We start from the raw sequence: 15,748 nt of genomic DNA, 5'->3' as shown, positions 1-15,748 counted from the left end.
GCTACTTTTCATTAAAACGTTGGATGTCTACACACCGTGTTGCTCTCTTGATACCAATTGATGAATAGGAGCATAGGAGGAAGGGTTGGGCTTAGTTTATAATACAGAAAATACTAAGCTTCGGCTTAAGCATGCAGAAAAATGTGACATCTATATTTATAGGCCTAACCATAGCAAAATATAACGGTAAATTTGACCAGTGTCCGGTTACTGACAGCTGCCGATGTACAACCGCACGCATTTGGCCAAAAATGCCACATGTTCAACTGATGCCACCAGGACAAAAATGGTGACAAGTACAACAATATGCTGACTAAGGCCCTGTTTGGAATAGTAGAAAAAAACAGCACTTCCTCGCTTTCTTAAAGTAAATGCAAATCTGGAAAGAGTTGGATTGGTGAAAGCAGTATAGGATGGACACCTTGCTTTCATTTATTCAATCACGTATAGATCAGCCATTAACCTACTTCAAGAAAAGGGAGGAATGAGGAATGTGTTTATGTATTCAAACAGGATGTCAAAAGGTCTATGGTAATGTATTATGCAGCTGGGATACATATCAATGCTGGGATAAGGAGACGACCACAGATCGAACCGCATAAACCAATAGTGGAAACTAAGGAGGAGAGATTGCTCTACTATAGTAGGAAACTGATGCTGAGATTGTAGTATGACTAGAATCGATTTTCAGTTTGGGTTTCAATGAACCATTACTCCTCATGTAGCCTGTTATATACTGGGTCACCAGAGCATGGCACACAATTGCCCAGAAAGGACCCATGTCAAAGCTAACATGTTGAGGGTTGTTGCTTTACAAGTTCATCATGCTAAATATACTGTCCCACGTCTTCCGAAGATCATAACTGTGTACTCTACATACAAGCTGTAAGGCTTACAGTTCCAAAAGGCATATGGGAACTGTCTCCACTCTCCATCCATACTGGCAGGTAGAATGGACACCACAAGAACATCTCAAATAAAATATGACCCAAAATGTAGGGATTGAGAGGACATTGGTGGAATGTGGAAAATCACGTCTGGAGATATGGAGCCGAGACAAAGGCTAATGGATAAAGGGAGGGGTCATGCAGACAGTTAAACTTGAGCGTCCTCCCGTGTGTCCATCGGGAACGGACCCCGCCTCCTTACCATGATGTCTCTGAGACATAACAGACCCTGGAATGTCAACATGGCACACGGCCTTCCGTTGTTTTTCCTTTCATCTTCCAATAAGTTGAACAGAACGATATGGAGAGCTCAGGGCTGGCATGCCATCTCAATGCCATGGGCATGCCAGGGAAATGGTGTCAACGCTTAGCAGTAATGCGCTGGAATTGAGAGCTACGTTTGGGGTATTATTAGGGGCGCGTTTCAAATAGAGAAGGATTTCGGTAGATTTGCTGACCAAATGAAAGGGCTGACATTGTGGACACTGGCCAGTGTGCCTGGGATTGCGTTGTCATGGTAAAGTGTGAAAGACTTCAGTACTCAGCTAAACCCATAGGCTACTCGACATTAAAATGATATCAATTTTAACCATCATTGTCAAATGTCAGGTACTCTAAATTAGGACGCAATTAACTATTTGAGAATGATGTTAGGCAACTTCTAATATTACAAAGCAGGAAGTGGGTGTGTCTTGACCGACCACATCAAAAGCCAAGTAAAATGTCTTCAAGCAAATAACAAAATGCCAATAGAATACTTACAGCATAGCTTCACCAAAGCAACAATGATTTGAGTGACTGAGGATAAGTAGCTAGATAGTGTACATCAGAACAGATAGCTGAGCTGCGAGATGCATGATGTTCTCTAGCCTCTTCGCTCCAGGAGACCTGTACACACTGAGAGACAGGAAAAGTTACTCGGAAATAGGTAAACCAGAGGGCTGGTAAATATATGTTTTCAGGTATACCTGTAGCTATTCAAAATATGCCTAGTCAGACCATTACTCTGTTCCAGCTTGCTGATTGGCTTGATTAGACAGGTACTGTTTGGCGTAGCCCAGAGAATTCTCAACCAACCTTAGCTTGTTGATACTTTCTTCGAAATGTCCATGTTTAGTTGCAGGGGTTTCGTTTGAATTTAGAAAATGCACCATTATTAAATTAAATAGTTTTGCTCCATGAAGTAATCCAACAATGTGTATGTCGCCATCTTGTCTATTTCAAATCTACTCTCACTGATTGAGATAGGTGGGTGTCCACAACAAAGTGCCGCATGTCATGATGACATTCACCTGTCTCAATCAATGAGAGAAGATCAACTAGGCATGGACGTATAGAATACATTTTCTTCCAAATTGGGAATTGAGGAAGTATCAACAAGTTAAGGTTGGTCAAAAATGTTCTGTGCTACACCAAAAAGTACCTAACCTGTAACGGCTAATGGAGTATCACATTAGCCCATTAAAATCTGCTAGCCAGGATACGGGATGTAGCCTTCAGCGATATTGATCACAATACTGTAGGTGCTGATACAATATGTATTACCATTTTCACGATTCTATATAGAAAAACGCATGGCAAATATTTTATACATTGATTTGCATTTTAATGAGGGAAATAAGTATTTGACCCCTCTGCAAAACATGAATTAGTATTTGGTGGCAAAACCCTTGTTGGCAATCACAGAGGTCAGACGTTTCTTGTAGTTGGCCACCAGGTTTGCACACATCTCAGGAGGGATTTTGTCCCACTCCTCTTTGCAGATCTTCTCCAAGTCATTAAGGTTTCGAGGCTGACGTTTGGCAACTCGAACCTTCAGCTCCCTCCACAGATTTTCTATGGGATTAAGGTCTGGAGACTGGCTAGGCCACTCCAGGACCTTAATGTGCTTCTTCTTGAGCCACTCCTTTGTTGCCTTGGCCGTGTGTTTTGGGTCATTGTCATGCTGGAATGCCCATCCACGACCCATTTTCAATGCCCTGGCTGAGGGAAGGAGGTTCTCACCCAAGATTTGGCCCGTCCATCGTCCCTTTGATGCGGTGAAGTTGTCCTGTCCCCTTAGCAGAAAAACACCCCCAAAGCATAATGTTTCCACCTCCATGTTTGACGGTGGGGATGGTGTTCTTGGGGTCATAGGCAGCATTCCTCCTCCTCCAAACACGGCGAGTTGAGTTGATGCCAAAGAGCTCGATTTTGGTCTCATCTGACCACAACACTTTCACACAGTTCTCCTCTGAATCATTCAGATGTTCATTGGCAAACTTCAGACGGGCATGTATACGTGCTTTCTTGAGCAGGGGGACCTTGCGGGTGCTGCAGGATTTCAGTCCTTCACGGCGTAGTGTGTTACCAATTGTTTTCTTGGTGACTATGGTCCCAGCTGCCTTGAGATCATTGACAAGATCCTCCCGTGTAATTCTGGGCTGATTCCTCACCGTTCTCATTATCATTGCAACTCCACGAGGTGAGATCTTGCATGGAGCCCCAGGCAGCGGGAGATTGACAGTACTTTTGTGTTTCTTCCATTAGCGAATAATCGCACAAACTGTTTTCACCTTCTCACCAAGCTGCTTGGCGATGGTCTTGTAGCCCATTCCAGCCTTGTGTAGGTCTACAATCTTGTCCCTGACATCCTTGGAGAGCTCTTTGGTCTTGGCCATGGTGGAGAGTTTGGAATCTGATTGATTGATTGCTTCTGTGGACAGGTGTCTTTTATACAGGTAACAAGCTGCGATTAGGAGCACTCCCTTTAAGAGTGTGCTCCTAATCTCAGCTCGTTACCTGTATAAAAGATACCTGGGAGCCAGAAATCTTTCTGATTGAGAGGGGGTCAAATACTTATTTCCCTCATTAAAATGCAAATCAATTTATAACATTTTTGACATGCGTTATTCTGGATTTTTTTGTTGTTATTCTGTCTTTCACTGTTCAAATAAACTTACCATTAAAATTATAGACTTATCATTTCTTTGTCAGTGGGCAAACGTACAAAATCAGCAGGGGATCAAATATATATTTCCCCTCACTGTATGTCTGCTGTAGAGGGACAAGAGAGAGCCATGAGAAAAAAAGAGTTTTGATCAGTCATGGAGATAAGTGCAGAAAACAAATTGGCTCCCTATTTAAAAAGAAGATGGAGAACAAGCTATGAATGAAAAATACTTGAGTTTTGGTGGTACAGCCAAGGAGCACAAACATAATATTGTGATATTGTCAAAACAATACAATATATCATGAAAAATGTGACTGTAAATATTAAACTCCTGTTATGGCCGGTACGTACTTCCAAAAAAGTTCTAAACAAACATTTACAAGCAACTGAAAAAATGCTTCTTCGGCACCCCCAATGTATTTAGCTGTTGTAGACTTCAACCAGTGCGTGGCAGTAATGAGTGATTTACACTGAACAAAAACATAAAACTCAACAATTTCAACGATTTACAGTTCAGTTGAAATAAATTCCTTAAGCCTTAATCTATGGATTTCACATGACTGGGAATACAGATTTGCATCTGTTGGTCACAGATACCTTTTTTAAAAAGGTAGGGGCGTGGACAAGAAAACCAGTCAGTATCTGGTGTGACCACCATTTGCCTCATACAGCGAGACACATCTCCTTCGCATAGAGTTGATCAGGCTGTTGATTGTGGCCTGTGGAATGTTGTCCCACTCCTCTTCAAATGAACAAAATTACCTAATTTTATTTATACACACACACACACTGCTCAAAAAAATAAAGGGAACACTTAAACAACACATCCTAGATCTGAATGAATGAAATAATCTTATTAAATACTTTTCAAAAAGTATTTAAGACAACAAAATCACACAAAAATTATCTGTGTAAGGACATCAGGGATAAAATTGTAGACCTGCACAAGGCTGGGATGGGCTACAGGACAATAGGCAAGCAGCTTGGTGAGAAGGCAACAACTGTTGGCGCAATTATTAGAAAATGGAAGAAGTTCAGGATCACCCTCGGTCTGGGGCTCCATGCAAGATCTCACCTCGTGGGGCATCAATGATCATGAGGAAGGTGAGGGATCAGCCCAGAACTACACTGCAGGATCTGGTCAATGACCTGAAGAGAGCTGGGACCACAGTCTCAAAGAAAACCATTAGTAACACACTACGCCGTCATGGATTAAAATCCTGCAGCGCACGCAAGGTCCCCCTGCTCAAGCCAGCGCATGTCCAGGCCCATCTGAAGTTTGCCAATGACCATCTGGATGATCCAGAGGAGGAATGGGAGAAGGTAATATGGTCTGATGAGACAAAAATATAGGTTTTTGGTCTAAACTCCACTCGCCGTGTATGGAGGAAGAAGAAGGATGAGTACAACCCCAAGAACACCATCCCAACCGTGAAGTATGGAGGTGGAAACATAATTCTTTGGGGATGCTTTTCTGCAAAGGGGACAGGACGACTGCACCGTATTGAGGGGAGAATGGATGGGGCATTGTATCGCGAGATCTTGGCCAACAACCTCCTTCCCTCAGTAAGAGCATTGAAGATGGGTCGTGGCTGGGTCTTCCAGCATGACAACGACCCGAAACACACAGCCAGGGCAACTAAGGAGTGCCTCCATAAGAAGCATCTCAAGGTCATGGAGTGGCCTAGCCAGTCTCCAGACCTGAACCCAATAGAAAATCTTTGGAGGGAGCTGAAAGTCCGTATTGCCCAGCGACAGCCCCGAAACCTGAAGGATCTGGAGAAGGTCTGTATGGAGGAGTGGGCCAAAATCCCTGCTGCAGTGTGTGCAAACCTGGTCAAGACCTACAGGAAACATATGATCTCTGTAATTGCAAACAAAGGTTTCTGTACCAAATATAAAGTTCTGCTTTTCTGATGTATCAAATACTTATGTCATGCAATAAAATGCAAATGAATTACTTAAAAATCATACAATGTGATTTTCTGGATTTTTGTTTTAGATTCCGTCTTTCACAGTTGAAGTGTACCTATGATAAAAATTACAGACTTCTACATGCTTTTTAAGTAGGAAAACCTGCAAAATCGGCAGTGTATCAAATACTTGTTCTCCCCACTGTGTGTGTATGTATGTATGTATGTATGTATGTATGTATGTATGTATGTATGTATATATATATATATATATATATATATATATATATATATATATATATATACACACACACAATCTATTACAGCTATTTAGTTACTTTTGTAGCTCTTCATGAACATGTTGGTCCCATGTTTCATGAGCTGAAATAAAATACCCCAGAAATGTTCCATATGCAGAGAAAGCTTATTTCTCTCAAATGTTGTCCACAAATTTGTTTACATCCCTGTTAGTGAGCATTTCTGCATTACCAAGATAATCCATCCACCTGGCAGGTGTGGCATATCAAGAAGCTGATTAAACAGCATGATCATTACACAGGTGCACCTTGTGCTTGGGACAATAAAAGGCAACTAAAATGTGCAGTTTTGTCACAACACAATGCCACAGATGTCTCAAGGTTTGAGGGAGTGTGCAATTGGCATGCTGACTGCAGGAATGTCCACCAGAGCTGTTGCCAGAGAGCCACCTACAACGTTGTTTTAGAGAATTTGGCAGTACGTCCAACCGGCCAAACATCCGCAGACCATGTGTATGGCGTCGTTTGGGTGAGCGTTTTGCGGATGTCAACGTTGTGAACAGAGTGCCCCATGGAGGCAGTGGGGTTATGGTATGGGCAGGCATAAGCTACGGACAACGAACACAACCACATTTTATCAATGGCAATTTGAATGCACAAAGATACCATGACGAGAGCCATCGGCAGGGACTGGGAAACTGGTCAGAATTGAAGGAATGATGGATGGCGCTAAATCCAGGGAAGTTCTTGAGGGAAACCTGTTTCAGTCTTCCAGAGATTTGAGACTGGGACAGAGGTTCACCTTCCAGCAGGACAATGACCCTAAGCATACTGCTAAAGCAACACTCGAGTGGTTTAAGGGGAAACAGTTAAATGTCTTGGAATGGCCTAGTCAAAGCCCAGACCTCAATCCAATTGAGAATCTGTGGTTTGACTTAAAGATTGCTGTACACCAGTGGAACCCATCCAACTTGAAGGAGCTGGAGCAGTTTTGCCTTGAAGAATGGGCATAAATCCCAGTGGCTGGATGTGCCAAGCTTATAGAGACATACCCCAAGAGAGACTTGCAGCTGTAATTGCTGCAAAAGGTGGCTCTACGAAGTACTGACTTTGGGGGGGTGAATAGTTATGCACGCTCAAGTTGTTTTTTTGTCTTATTTCTTGTTTGTTTCACAATAAAAACTATTTTGCATCTTCAAAGTGGTAGGCATGCTGTGCAACGCCAGGGTTGTGGGTTCGATTCCCATGGGGGGCCAGTATAAAAAATTATTTGCACTCACTAACTGTAAGTCGCTCTGGATAAGAGCGTCTGCTAAATGACTAAAATGTAAATCAAATGATACAAACCCCCCAAACAAATCCATTTTAATTCCAGGTTGTAAGGCAACAATATAGGAAAAATGCCAAGGGGGGTGAATACTTCCACAAGCCACTGTATGTTCTGATTTTTAATATGTTCTAAGGCTGCATGATGCGACTAATGACGATTTGAAAAAAGTCGCATGAATGGCATGAGCTCTGCTTAGTTTTTTGTGCAGGCTGTACAAACTTCAGTCTCTCATTCACAATTTCACAATCACTTGATAATGCCTCGAATTTCCCAGTGGCATCCCCTTTTTGTGGCCGTAATGCCCCCTAGAAAAATCCATGCCTTAGCGGCCAGTGGCTGTTGTGCCCTTGGGCTGAATAATACTTTTTTTTCCCCCCTTCTCCCTGCGTGCTCGGGTCTTTTTCACAGGCTACAAGTGAAGACAGACACATTGGGGATGCAACTGCGCGCGTCCTTATCTAATTTCGAGGCGCATATTGAAGATATTGGAAGAACTGACCACATTTACTTTTGGTCAGCCAACAAGATGAGTAGGCCTAACGAACAGCAAAAGCACTAGCCTGTGTCAATCTACTAACCCCCATAGTACAAAAGTTGGAATACATGTCATCTATGCACTTAAATAGCGAATGGAGGACACTTTTCCCGTGGTTCATTTTCATGCCAGCTAGATAGGCTATACTCCTGCTGTAAAGAGAAGCAATGTGCTTAATATTAGGAACGTTGAGAAATAAATATAGTAGGCCTAGCCTATAGAAAGGTGATGGAACATCCTCTTTTTAATAGAGGCCATCACTCTATTTTCTCACACAATTGCATAGCCTATAGAAATGTTGCGCAACATGAGCTATCATATGAAGTGTTTGATTCGATTTTCGATTACATTTGCATTGATGTCAGAGTGATTTGAGGGACAATAAGAGTGCTGAGTACCAAGCAGTTAGCAAGTTTGGTAGGCTACTAATGACCATCAGCAGCATCAGAGCTTGGAGAAGCCTAATTACCGTGACTAAACGGTCACATATTACCGCCGGTGTGGCGGTAATACGGTCACCTTAACAGCCCTAACCACAAGTGGACTCTAATCAAGTTGTAGAAACATCTCAAGGATGATCAATGGAAACAGGATGCACCTGAGCTCAATTTCGCGTCTCATAGCAAAGGGTCTGAATACTTACTTAAAAATTATAAAAATCTGTTTTCGCTTCATCATTATGGGGTATTGTGTGTAGATTAATGAGGGAAATTTTTTTTTAATCAATTTTAGAATAAGGCTGTAACGTAACAAATTGTGGAAAAAGGGAAGGGATCCGAACACTTTCCGAATGCACTCTATTCCCATAAAACTGATTGAGATCAAATAACTGGCATGCAGATGCAATTTGGACATTTCACTGGTAAAACGTGAATCATTCACAATTTACTGTGATGATGCCATGGCCCATTGATGTTAGGCATGCCTAACTTGGTGTTTGAGGGTAAAAATACTACATTTTCTGGAGACAATGTGTGTGGGTATAGGCAGACGTTGCAATTGGAGGATGCATTGTATGCATATTCTATAATGACATTCATCTATAGGCTACATCTGTCAATACAAACTTTGAGGGGGTGGGGGGGTGCTGCAAAATGTTGTTATGAATGTAGGCTACACTGTCCCGCAAAATCATCCTGTTGTCATGCATTTGGGTATTTTAAATGTGGTCACAGTCCTCAAGTGGAACTGTCAGATACACTGAAATATTGATGACAGGCCAGAGCAAAAACATTTGTTTACCTAAGTAAAACATCCTATTGATTGTCAATTCCTGTAGTGACTATTTCCTACTTTATGACAAAAGCGTTCATTCTTGTGAACTGAAACTGTGCGTTCTCTGCGCTGCGTAAACTGATATCCAAATAATCTGTAACCACACTATACCACAATAACGTGTACATGAGTTTCTATCGAAGAATGCGCAAAGCTGCTCCTTTCCATACACTTACGTCTCACCAATGTTACCAATAACAGGCATGTAGCTACTTAGCCATAATTTTAAAACAAGCATAAGAGACTGTAAAATGAGCCACTGTAAACAATATAGGCTTGACCGCAACTATGTCAAAATTACATTTTGCACAGAGCCACATCTGTGCTTTCAAGACAACTAGGAACTCGTAAAAAAAAATTATGAGGTCGAATCATGACGTCAGTGATCTTCAGGTCGAAAAGTCAGAGCTCTAGAAAGAGGCCCAAATTTCCCGCCTCGGAATTCCGAGTTAAAACCCATTTCCCCAGTCAGAGCTCGTTTTTTCCCAGTTGTCTTGAACGCACTGAAGTCGGAGATTTCCTAGTTCCCAGTTGTTTTGAACGCGGCATCTGTCCTAGCACGGGCTACGGGGCTAGCATCCTTGTAAAAAGCATTAATTCGTGGTTGCTTACCTTGTCAAGTTCGTCGTGCAGCGCCGAAAGGGTGGGTCTTATCAGCTTGTCCCCCAGTGGAGCAGCACTTTGCCGGTAGAAATCGATGTTGGGCACAGCATCGATGGTGTTGTGGCCAAAAGTCCTCAGGTAATAGGTGTTTGTATGGGTGTCGTAGTGGTAGTGATGCTGGCCTCCTGTCGAAGAATGCAGGCTGCCCTCGCTCATTACGGTGTCTCCATTCTGGAAACCTTCAGCGGGCACTACTTCTGGTGGGCTCGCTCCACTCGGATCCACAAAGTTCACCACTCGGAACCGGCCTTTTGCCTCCTCGCCACCCGCCGCTGGCTCCGAACCTTCGGGGGCGGGGGTGGCTTTGTCGCCAGATGCGAGCGTGGACTCATCCGAGCAGGGCGTTTTATCAGCGGCGCTGGCTGCTTCAGCCACTAGGTCCACCTGGAACCGACTCGAGCTGTGTGTCGGGCCGGCGGGCTTCAAACCTGTATCCACGGTCAGTCCCTCATTTTCTGGCGCCTGGTTCTCTCCCTGAGCGGGAGGCGTGGAGGATGGCGCTGACATGGCAAATATTGCCGATGAATGAACGAGCTTGCAGAAACAAACCTAGCTAGCTAAATGTCCGGCACAACTCGTGTACAATAGCAAAGCTACACTGCTTCTAAACCCAAGTACTTTCCGACATAGAAGGAAGTTAGGCAGCTCACTCTCCTGATACCGTCCAAGTGGAGGAAGACCGTCGGGATATTCGCTCCCACAGAAACGCGGTGCTTCTGAATTCAGAAAAATGCGAATACTATTTCTTCCTTTCTCAAAAAGGTAGTCCACAGACATGTGGAGAGTTACAAATGGAGAAGGGTGGCTTGCTATTTGCCTCACTATATACCTTCAAAAAAGCGAGGAAAAGGCATCAACTTTCAGCGCTGGCTAACGCTTCACGGTCCTCTCGCTTTCAGCACAGTTGTACAAAAGCGAATAAAATTCGCGGTGTGATGTTTTCGGTGCTTTTTAGAGTGGATGCTGCATTGACCTTGACGCAACTCTTCCTAGACTCACATTGCATCCTCGCTGCAATACACGCTGCAGTAGGGCATTGTCAAATATATTGAAGGGTGGGTTCCAAACGGGAGGTAGAGCTCGCGAGATTTCAGCTCATCTTTTTTTAAAGGGAAAATAGGGGAAGGCGTGTATCATTTTTTTGTTGTTGTACCTTATACGAAGTCTGTACCAGTTACATTTACAGTCTGTAGGTGCGGTGGCGAAAAAGTTATACAATCAATAAAGCAACAAACCAGAGATGAGTAGTATGACCATGAAATTAAAGTTGCCTACCACAAATTCTGATCATAGAAAACATTACAAGTTTGAAGTAATGTCAATTCATACAGTGTAATTTACAGGATGTCCAGACAAAACTGAGAATTTGGCCTGAGCTTATTGCAATGTAATAATTTAAGTCAGTGACTTTTTTTCAGTTCAAAGTTACTTTATAGTCAAACATATCATTATGGTGTAGTTAGTATCCTCCATTATGGTCATGTGTGGCTTATTTTTCAAATTTAATCTACTTGGCAGATGTGCTTGGAACTTTTGGTGGAATGCCTTTAATGTAAACAATATGTGGAGACGGGATGTAGACATAGCCCACCCTTCCATTTTCTAAACTCTTGTCATAAGGTGTAGTTTTGTAAATAAAGGCTTGTGCCTAAACTTTAAAACTCATGCACCTGTTTGTTATAACAACGGAGAGGGCATGTTGTAGCCTCTAGCAAGATAAAGATCTGTAGGTTTACACTATGCCAAGCCGTAATTGGTCTGTGTTTGGAGGTTGTCTGGGTCAAAACGCACCAGCTGTTGTACTTTTTGTTTTTCACCAATTCAATTAGGGGCCACCCTAACTTTACAGTACATGTTGAGGTTCATTGTAACTTTTTCCCCCACAACAACAAACCTATTCATATAATGATTAAAGTATATCTAATCCTAATCTGTATTGGTGTTTGTAGTCAAGATTAGGTACAGGAGAAACAAAGAGATCGGATTGCTGTGTGTTTTAGTGTTTTCTTGTAGGCTACATTACTGATGCAAAGGGATCTTGGAGGGCTGTCAGGAGAGTGGCTGTTCAGGGCACATTGTTGTGGGTGTGTTTAGTGTTACATCTACATGCATAGGTCATATTTATATCAATGGATCGTCAGCAATGTGACACCACACCCCTAATTCCTGATCGTCCCCTCCCTACAACACACTCTACCCTCTCCAAGCCAACCAAACGTGTGGTAACACTTTACCAACAGCTATAATGCATTTTTTGTGAACAATTGATTTGAATTGAGTCACAAAGGCAATACAATTGATAAAAAAACAAATGTTCCCCCTTTTTGAAGAAGCTTTGCACACTTGGCATTCTCTCAACCAGCTTCATGAGGTAGTCACCTGGAATGCATTTCAATTAACAGGTGTGCCTTGTTAAAAGTTAATTTGTGGAATTGATTTCCTTGTTAATGCATTTGAGCCAATCAGTTGTGTTGTGACAAGGTGGGGGAGTATACAGAAGATAGCCCTATTTGGTAAAAGACCAAGTCCATATTATGGCAAGAACAGCTCAAATAAGCAAAGAGAATTGACAGTCCATCATTACTTTAAGACATTAAGGTCAGTCAATATGGAACATTTCAAGAACTTTGAAAGTTTCTTCAAGTGCAGTTGCAAAAACCAGCAAGTGCTATGATGAAACTGGCTCTCATGAGGACCGCACAGGAATGGAAGACCCAGAGTTACCTCTGCTGCAGAGGATCAGTTCATTAGAGTTACCAGCCTCAGAAATTGCAGCCCAAATAAATGCCACAGACACATCTCAACATCAACTGTTCAGAGGGGACTGTGTGAATCAGGCCTTCATGGTCGAATTGCTGCAAAGAAACCACTACTAAAGGACACCAATAAGAAGAAGAGACCTGCTTGGGCCAAGAAACACGACCAATGGATATTAGGACGTTGGAAATTTGTCCTTTGGTCTGGAGTCCAAATTTGAGATTTTTGGTTCCAACCACGGTGTCTTTGGTTCCAACCACGGTGTCTCCGCATGTGTATTTCCCACCATAAAGTATGGAGGAGGAGGTGTTATGGTGTGGGGGTGCTTTGCTGGTGACACTGTCTGATTTACAGTTGAAGTCAGAAGTTTACATACACCTTCGCCAAATACATTTAAACTCAGTTTTTTACAATTCCTGACATTTAATCCTGGTAAAGATTCCCTGATTTAGTTCAGTTAGGATCACCACTTTATTTTAAGAATGTGAAATGTCAGAATAATAGTGTAGTCCCCTGTAGCTCAGTTGGTAGAGCATGGCGCTTGCAACGCCAGGGTTGTGGGTTCGTTTCCCACGGGGGGCCAGTATGAAAATGTATGCACTTAATAACTGTAAGTCGCTCTGGATAAGAGTGTCTGTTAAATGACTAAAATGTAGAGAGAATGATTTATTTCAGCTTATATTTCTTTCATCACATTCCCAGTGGGTCAGAAGTTTACATACACTCAATTAGTATTTGGTAGCATTGCCTTTAAATTGTTTAACTTGGGTCAAAAGTTTCAGGTAGCCTTACACAAGCTTCCCACAATAAGTTGGCTGAATTTTGGCCCATTCCTCCTGACAGAGCTGGTGTAACTGAGTCAGGTTTGTAGGCCTCCTTGCTCGCACACGCTTTTTCAGTTCTGCCCACACATATTCTATAGGATTGAGGTCAGGGCTTTGTGATGGCCACTCCAATACCTTGACTTTGTTGTTCTTAAGCCATTTTGCCACAACTTTGGAAGTATGCTTGGAGTCATTGTCCATTTGGAAGACCCATTTGCGACCAAGCTTTACCTTCCTGACTGATGTCTTGAGATGTTGCTTCAATATATCCACATAATTTTCCTTCCTCATGATGCCATCTATTTTGTGAAGTGCACCAGTCCCTCCTGCAGCAAAGCACCCCCACAGCATGATGCTGCCACCCCCATGCTTCATGGTTGGGATGGTGTTCTTCGGCTTGCAAGCACCCCCTTTTTCCTCCAAACATAACGATGGTCATTATGGCCAAACAGTTCTATTTTTGTTTCATCAGACCAGAGGATATTTCTCAAAAAAGTACGATCTTTGTCCCCATGTGCAGTTGCAAACCGTAGTCTGGCTTTTTTATGGCAGTTTTGGAGCTGTGGCTTCTCCCTTGCTGAGCGGCCTTTCAGGTTATGTCGATATAGGACTTGTTTTACTGTGGATATAGATACTTTTGTACCTGTTTCCTCCAGCATCTTCACAAGGTCCTTTGCTGTTGTTCTGGGATTGATTTGCACTTTTCGTACCAAAGTACGTTCATATCTAGGAGACAGAACGCGTCTCCTTCCTGAGTGGTATGACAGCTGCGTGGTCCCATGGTGTTTATACTTGCGTACTATTGTTTGTACAGATGAACGTGGTACCTTCAGGCGTTTTGAAATTGCTCCCAAGGATGAACCAGACTTGTGAAGGTCTACAAATTTTTTTCTGAGGTCTTGGCTGATTTCTTTTGATTTTCCCATGATGTCAAGCAAAGAGGCACTGAGTTTGAAGGTAGGCCTTGAAATACATCCACAGGTACACCTCCAATTGACTCAAATGATGTAAATTAGCCTATCAGAAGCTTCTAAAGCCATGACATCATTTTCTGGAATTTTCCAAGCTGTTTAAAGTCACAGTCAACTTAGTGTATGTAAACTTCTGACCCACTGGAATTGTGATAGAGTGAATTATAAGTGAAATAATCTGTCTGTAAACAATTGTTGGAAAAATTACTTGTGTCATGCACAAAGTAGATGTCCTAACCGACTTGCCAAAACTATAGTTTGTTAACAAGAAAGTGGATGAAAAACGAGTTTTAATGACTCCAACCTAAGTGTATGTTAACTTCCCAACACACCTCCAGGCTGTGTAAGGGCTATTTTACCAAGAAGGAGATTGATGGAGTGCTGCATCAGATGACTTGGCCTCCACAATCCCCCGACCTCAACCCAATTGAGATAGTTTGGGATGAGTATGATGGCAGAGGGAAGGAAAGCCAACAAGTGCTCAGCATATGTGGGAACTCCTTCATGACTGTTGGAAAAGCATTCCAGGTGAAGCTGGTTGAGAGAATGCCAAGAGTGTGCAAAGCTGTCATCAAGGCAAAGGGTTGCTATTTGAAGAATCTCAAATATAAAATATATTTTGATTTGTTTAACACTTTTTTGGTTACTACATGATTCCATATGTGTTATTTCATAGTTTTGATGTCTTCACTATTATTCTTCAATGTAGAAAATAGTAAAAATAAAGAAAAACCCTTGAATGAGTAGGTGTGTCCAAACTTAATCCCCTATCTGCACTGCATGGTAGACTGCTATCCACTGTCAATCATTTGGCTGTACTGTACAAGATTACAAGATTTCCACTTCAAAGGTCTGGAAGTGTGCCTGTAGTAGGGTAGTTGGAGATCTTGCTGCTGCGGTGTGAGCAGATCTTGGCACGGCAACATCTTTGCTCAGTAGTGTTCTAAGGCCAGAGGTCAGATCCACCAGTAAGTTTCTTCTCCTCATTACCCAGCTCCTCTCTAATCCTGTTAATACAATTCTTTACAGCCCAGGAGCTCATTACAGTGAGACCAGGCAGCCAGGCCAGGCAATGACAGCCACTCACTCTGTCTTCTTACTAGCTCACTACCTCAGACAAAAGTCTGCACTGGTCACACAATTGAATTATAACAAATTAGCTTTGGATGTTGAGGTGGGATGAGCTACGTGCCTGTCAAATAGAGTGCCACAGTGATGTTGTCATAATACCCATAAAACCCAGCGGTCAAACATAGAAATGGTTCCAATTGTTTTTTCACCATTCATTTTTTCCATAGGGGATTTTAGAAACACTTCAAATTGAGTCTGTGTTTGGTGTAGGCT

The 15,748-nt window shown here is 42.5% G+C and overlaps 1 protein-coding gene across 2 annotated transcripts in view; it reads right to left on the bottom strand.

Annotated features, from left to right (window-relative positions):
- LOC311100027 (solute carrier family 12 member 2-like) overlaps positions 1 to 10,359 on the bottom strand; it is a gene marked incomplete at both ends in the record, with an annotated part of 123,767 nt that extends 113,408 nt beyond the window's left edge. For both annotated transcript variants that reach the window (XM_084140757.1, XM_084140758.1), the window contains one exon: positions 9,802 to 10,359. In XM_084140757.1, the coding sequence (XP_083996883.1) occupies positions 9,802 to 10,359 (558 nt within the window). The remainder of the gene's footprint in view (positions 1 to 9,801) is intronic.
- Positions 10,360 to 15,748: the final 5,389 nt, after the last annotated feature.

The sequence above is a fragment of the Coregonus lavaretus genome, assembly GCF_964263955.1.
Source record: "Coregonus lavaretus genome assembly, chromosome: 24".
In the NCBI taxonomy this organism is placed as follows: domain Eukaryota; kingdom Metazoa; phylum Chordata; class Actinopteri; order Salmoniformes; family Salmonidae; genus Coregonus; species Coregonus lavaretus.
Note: the sequence above shows the minus strand (reverse complement) of the source record. Positions and strands in the feature narration are given on the sequence as shown.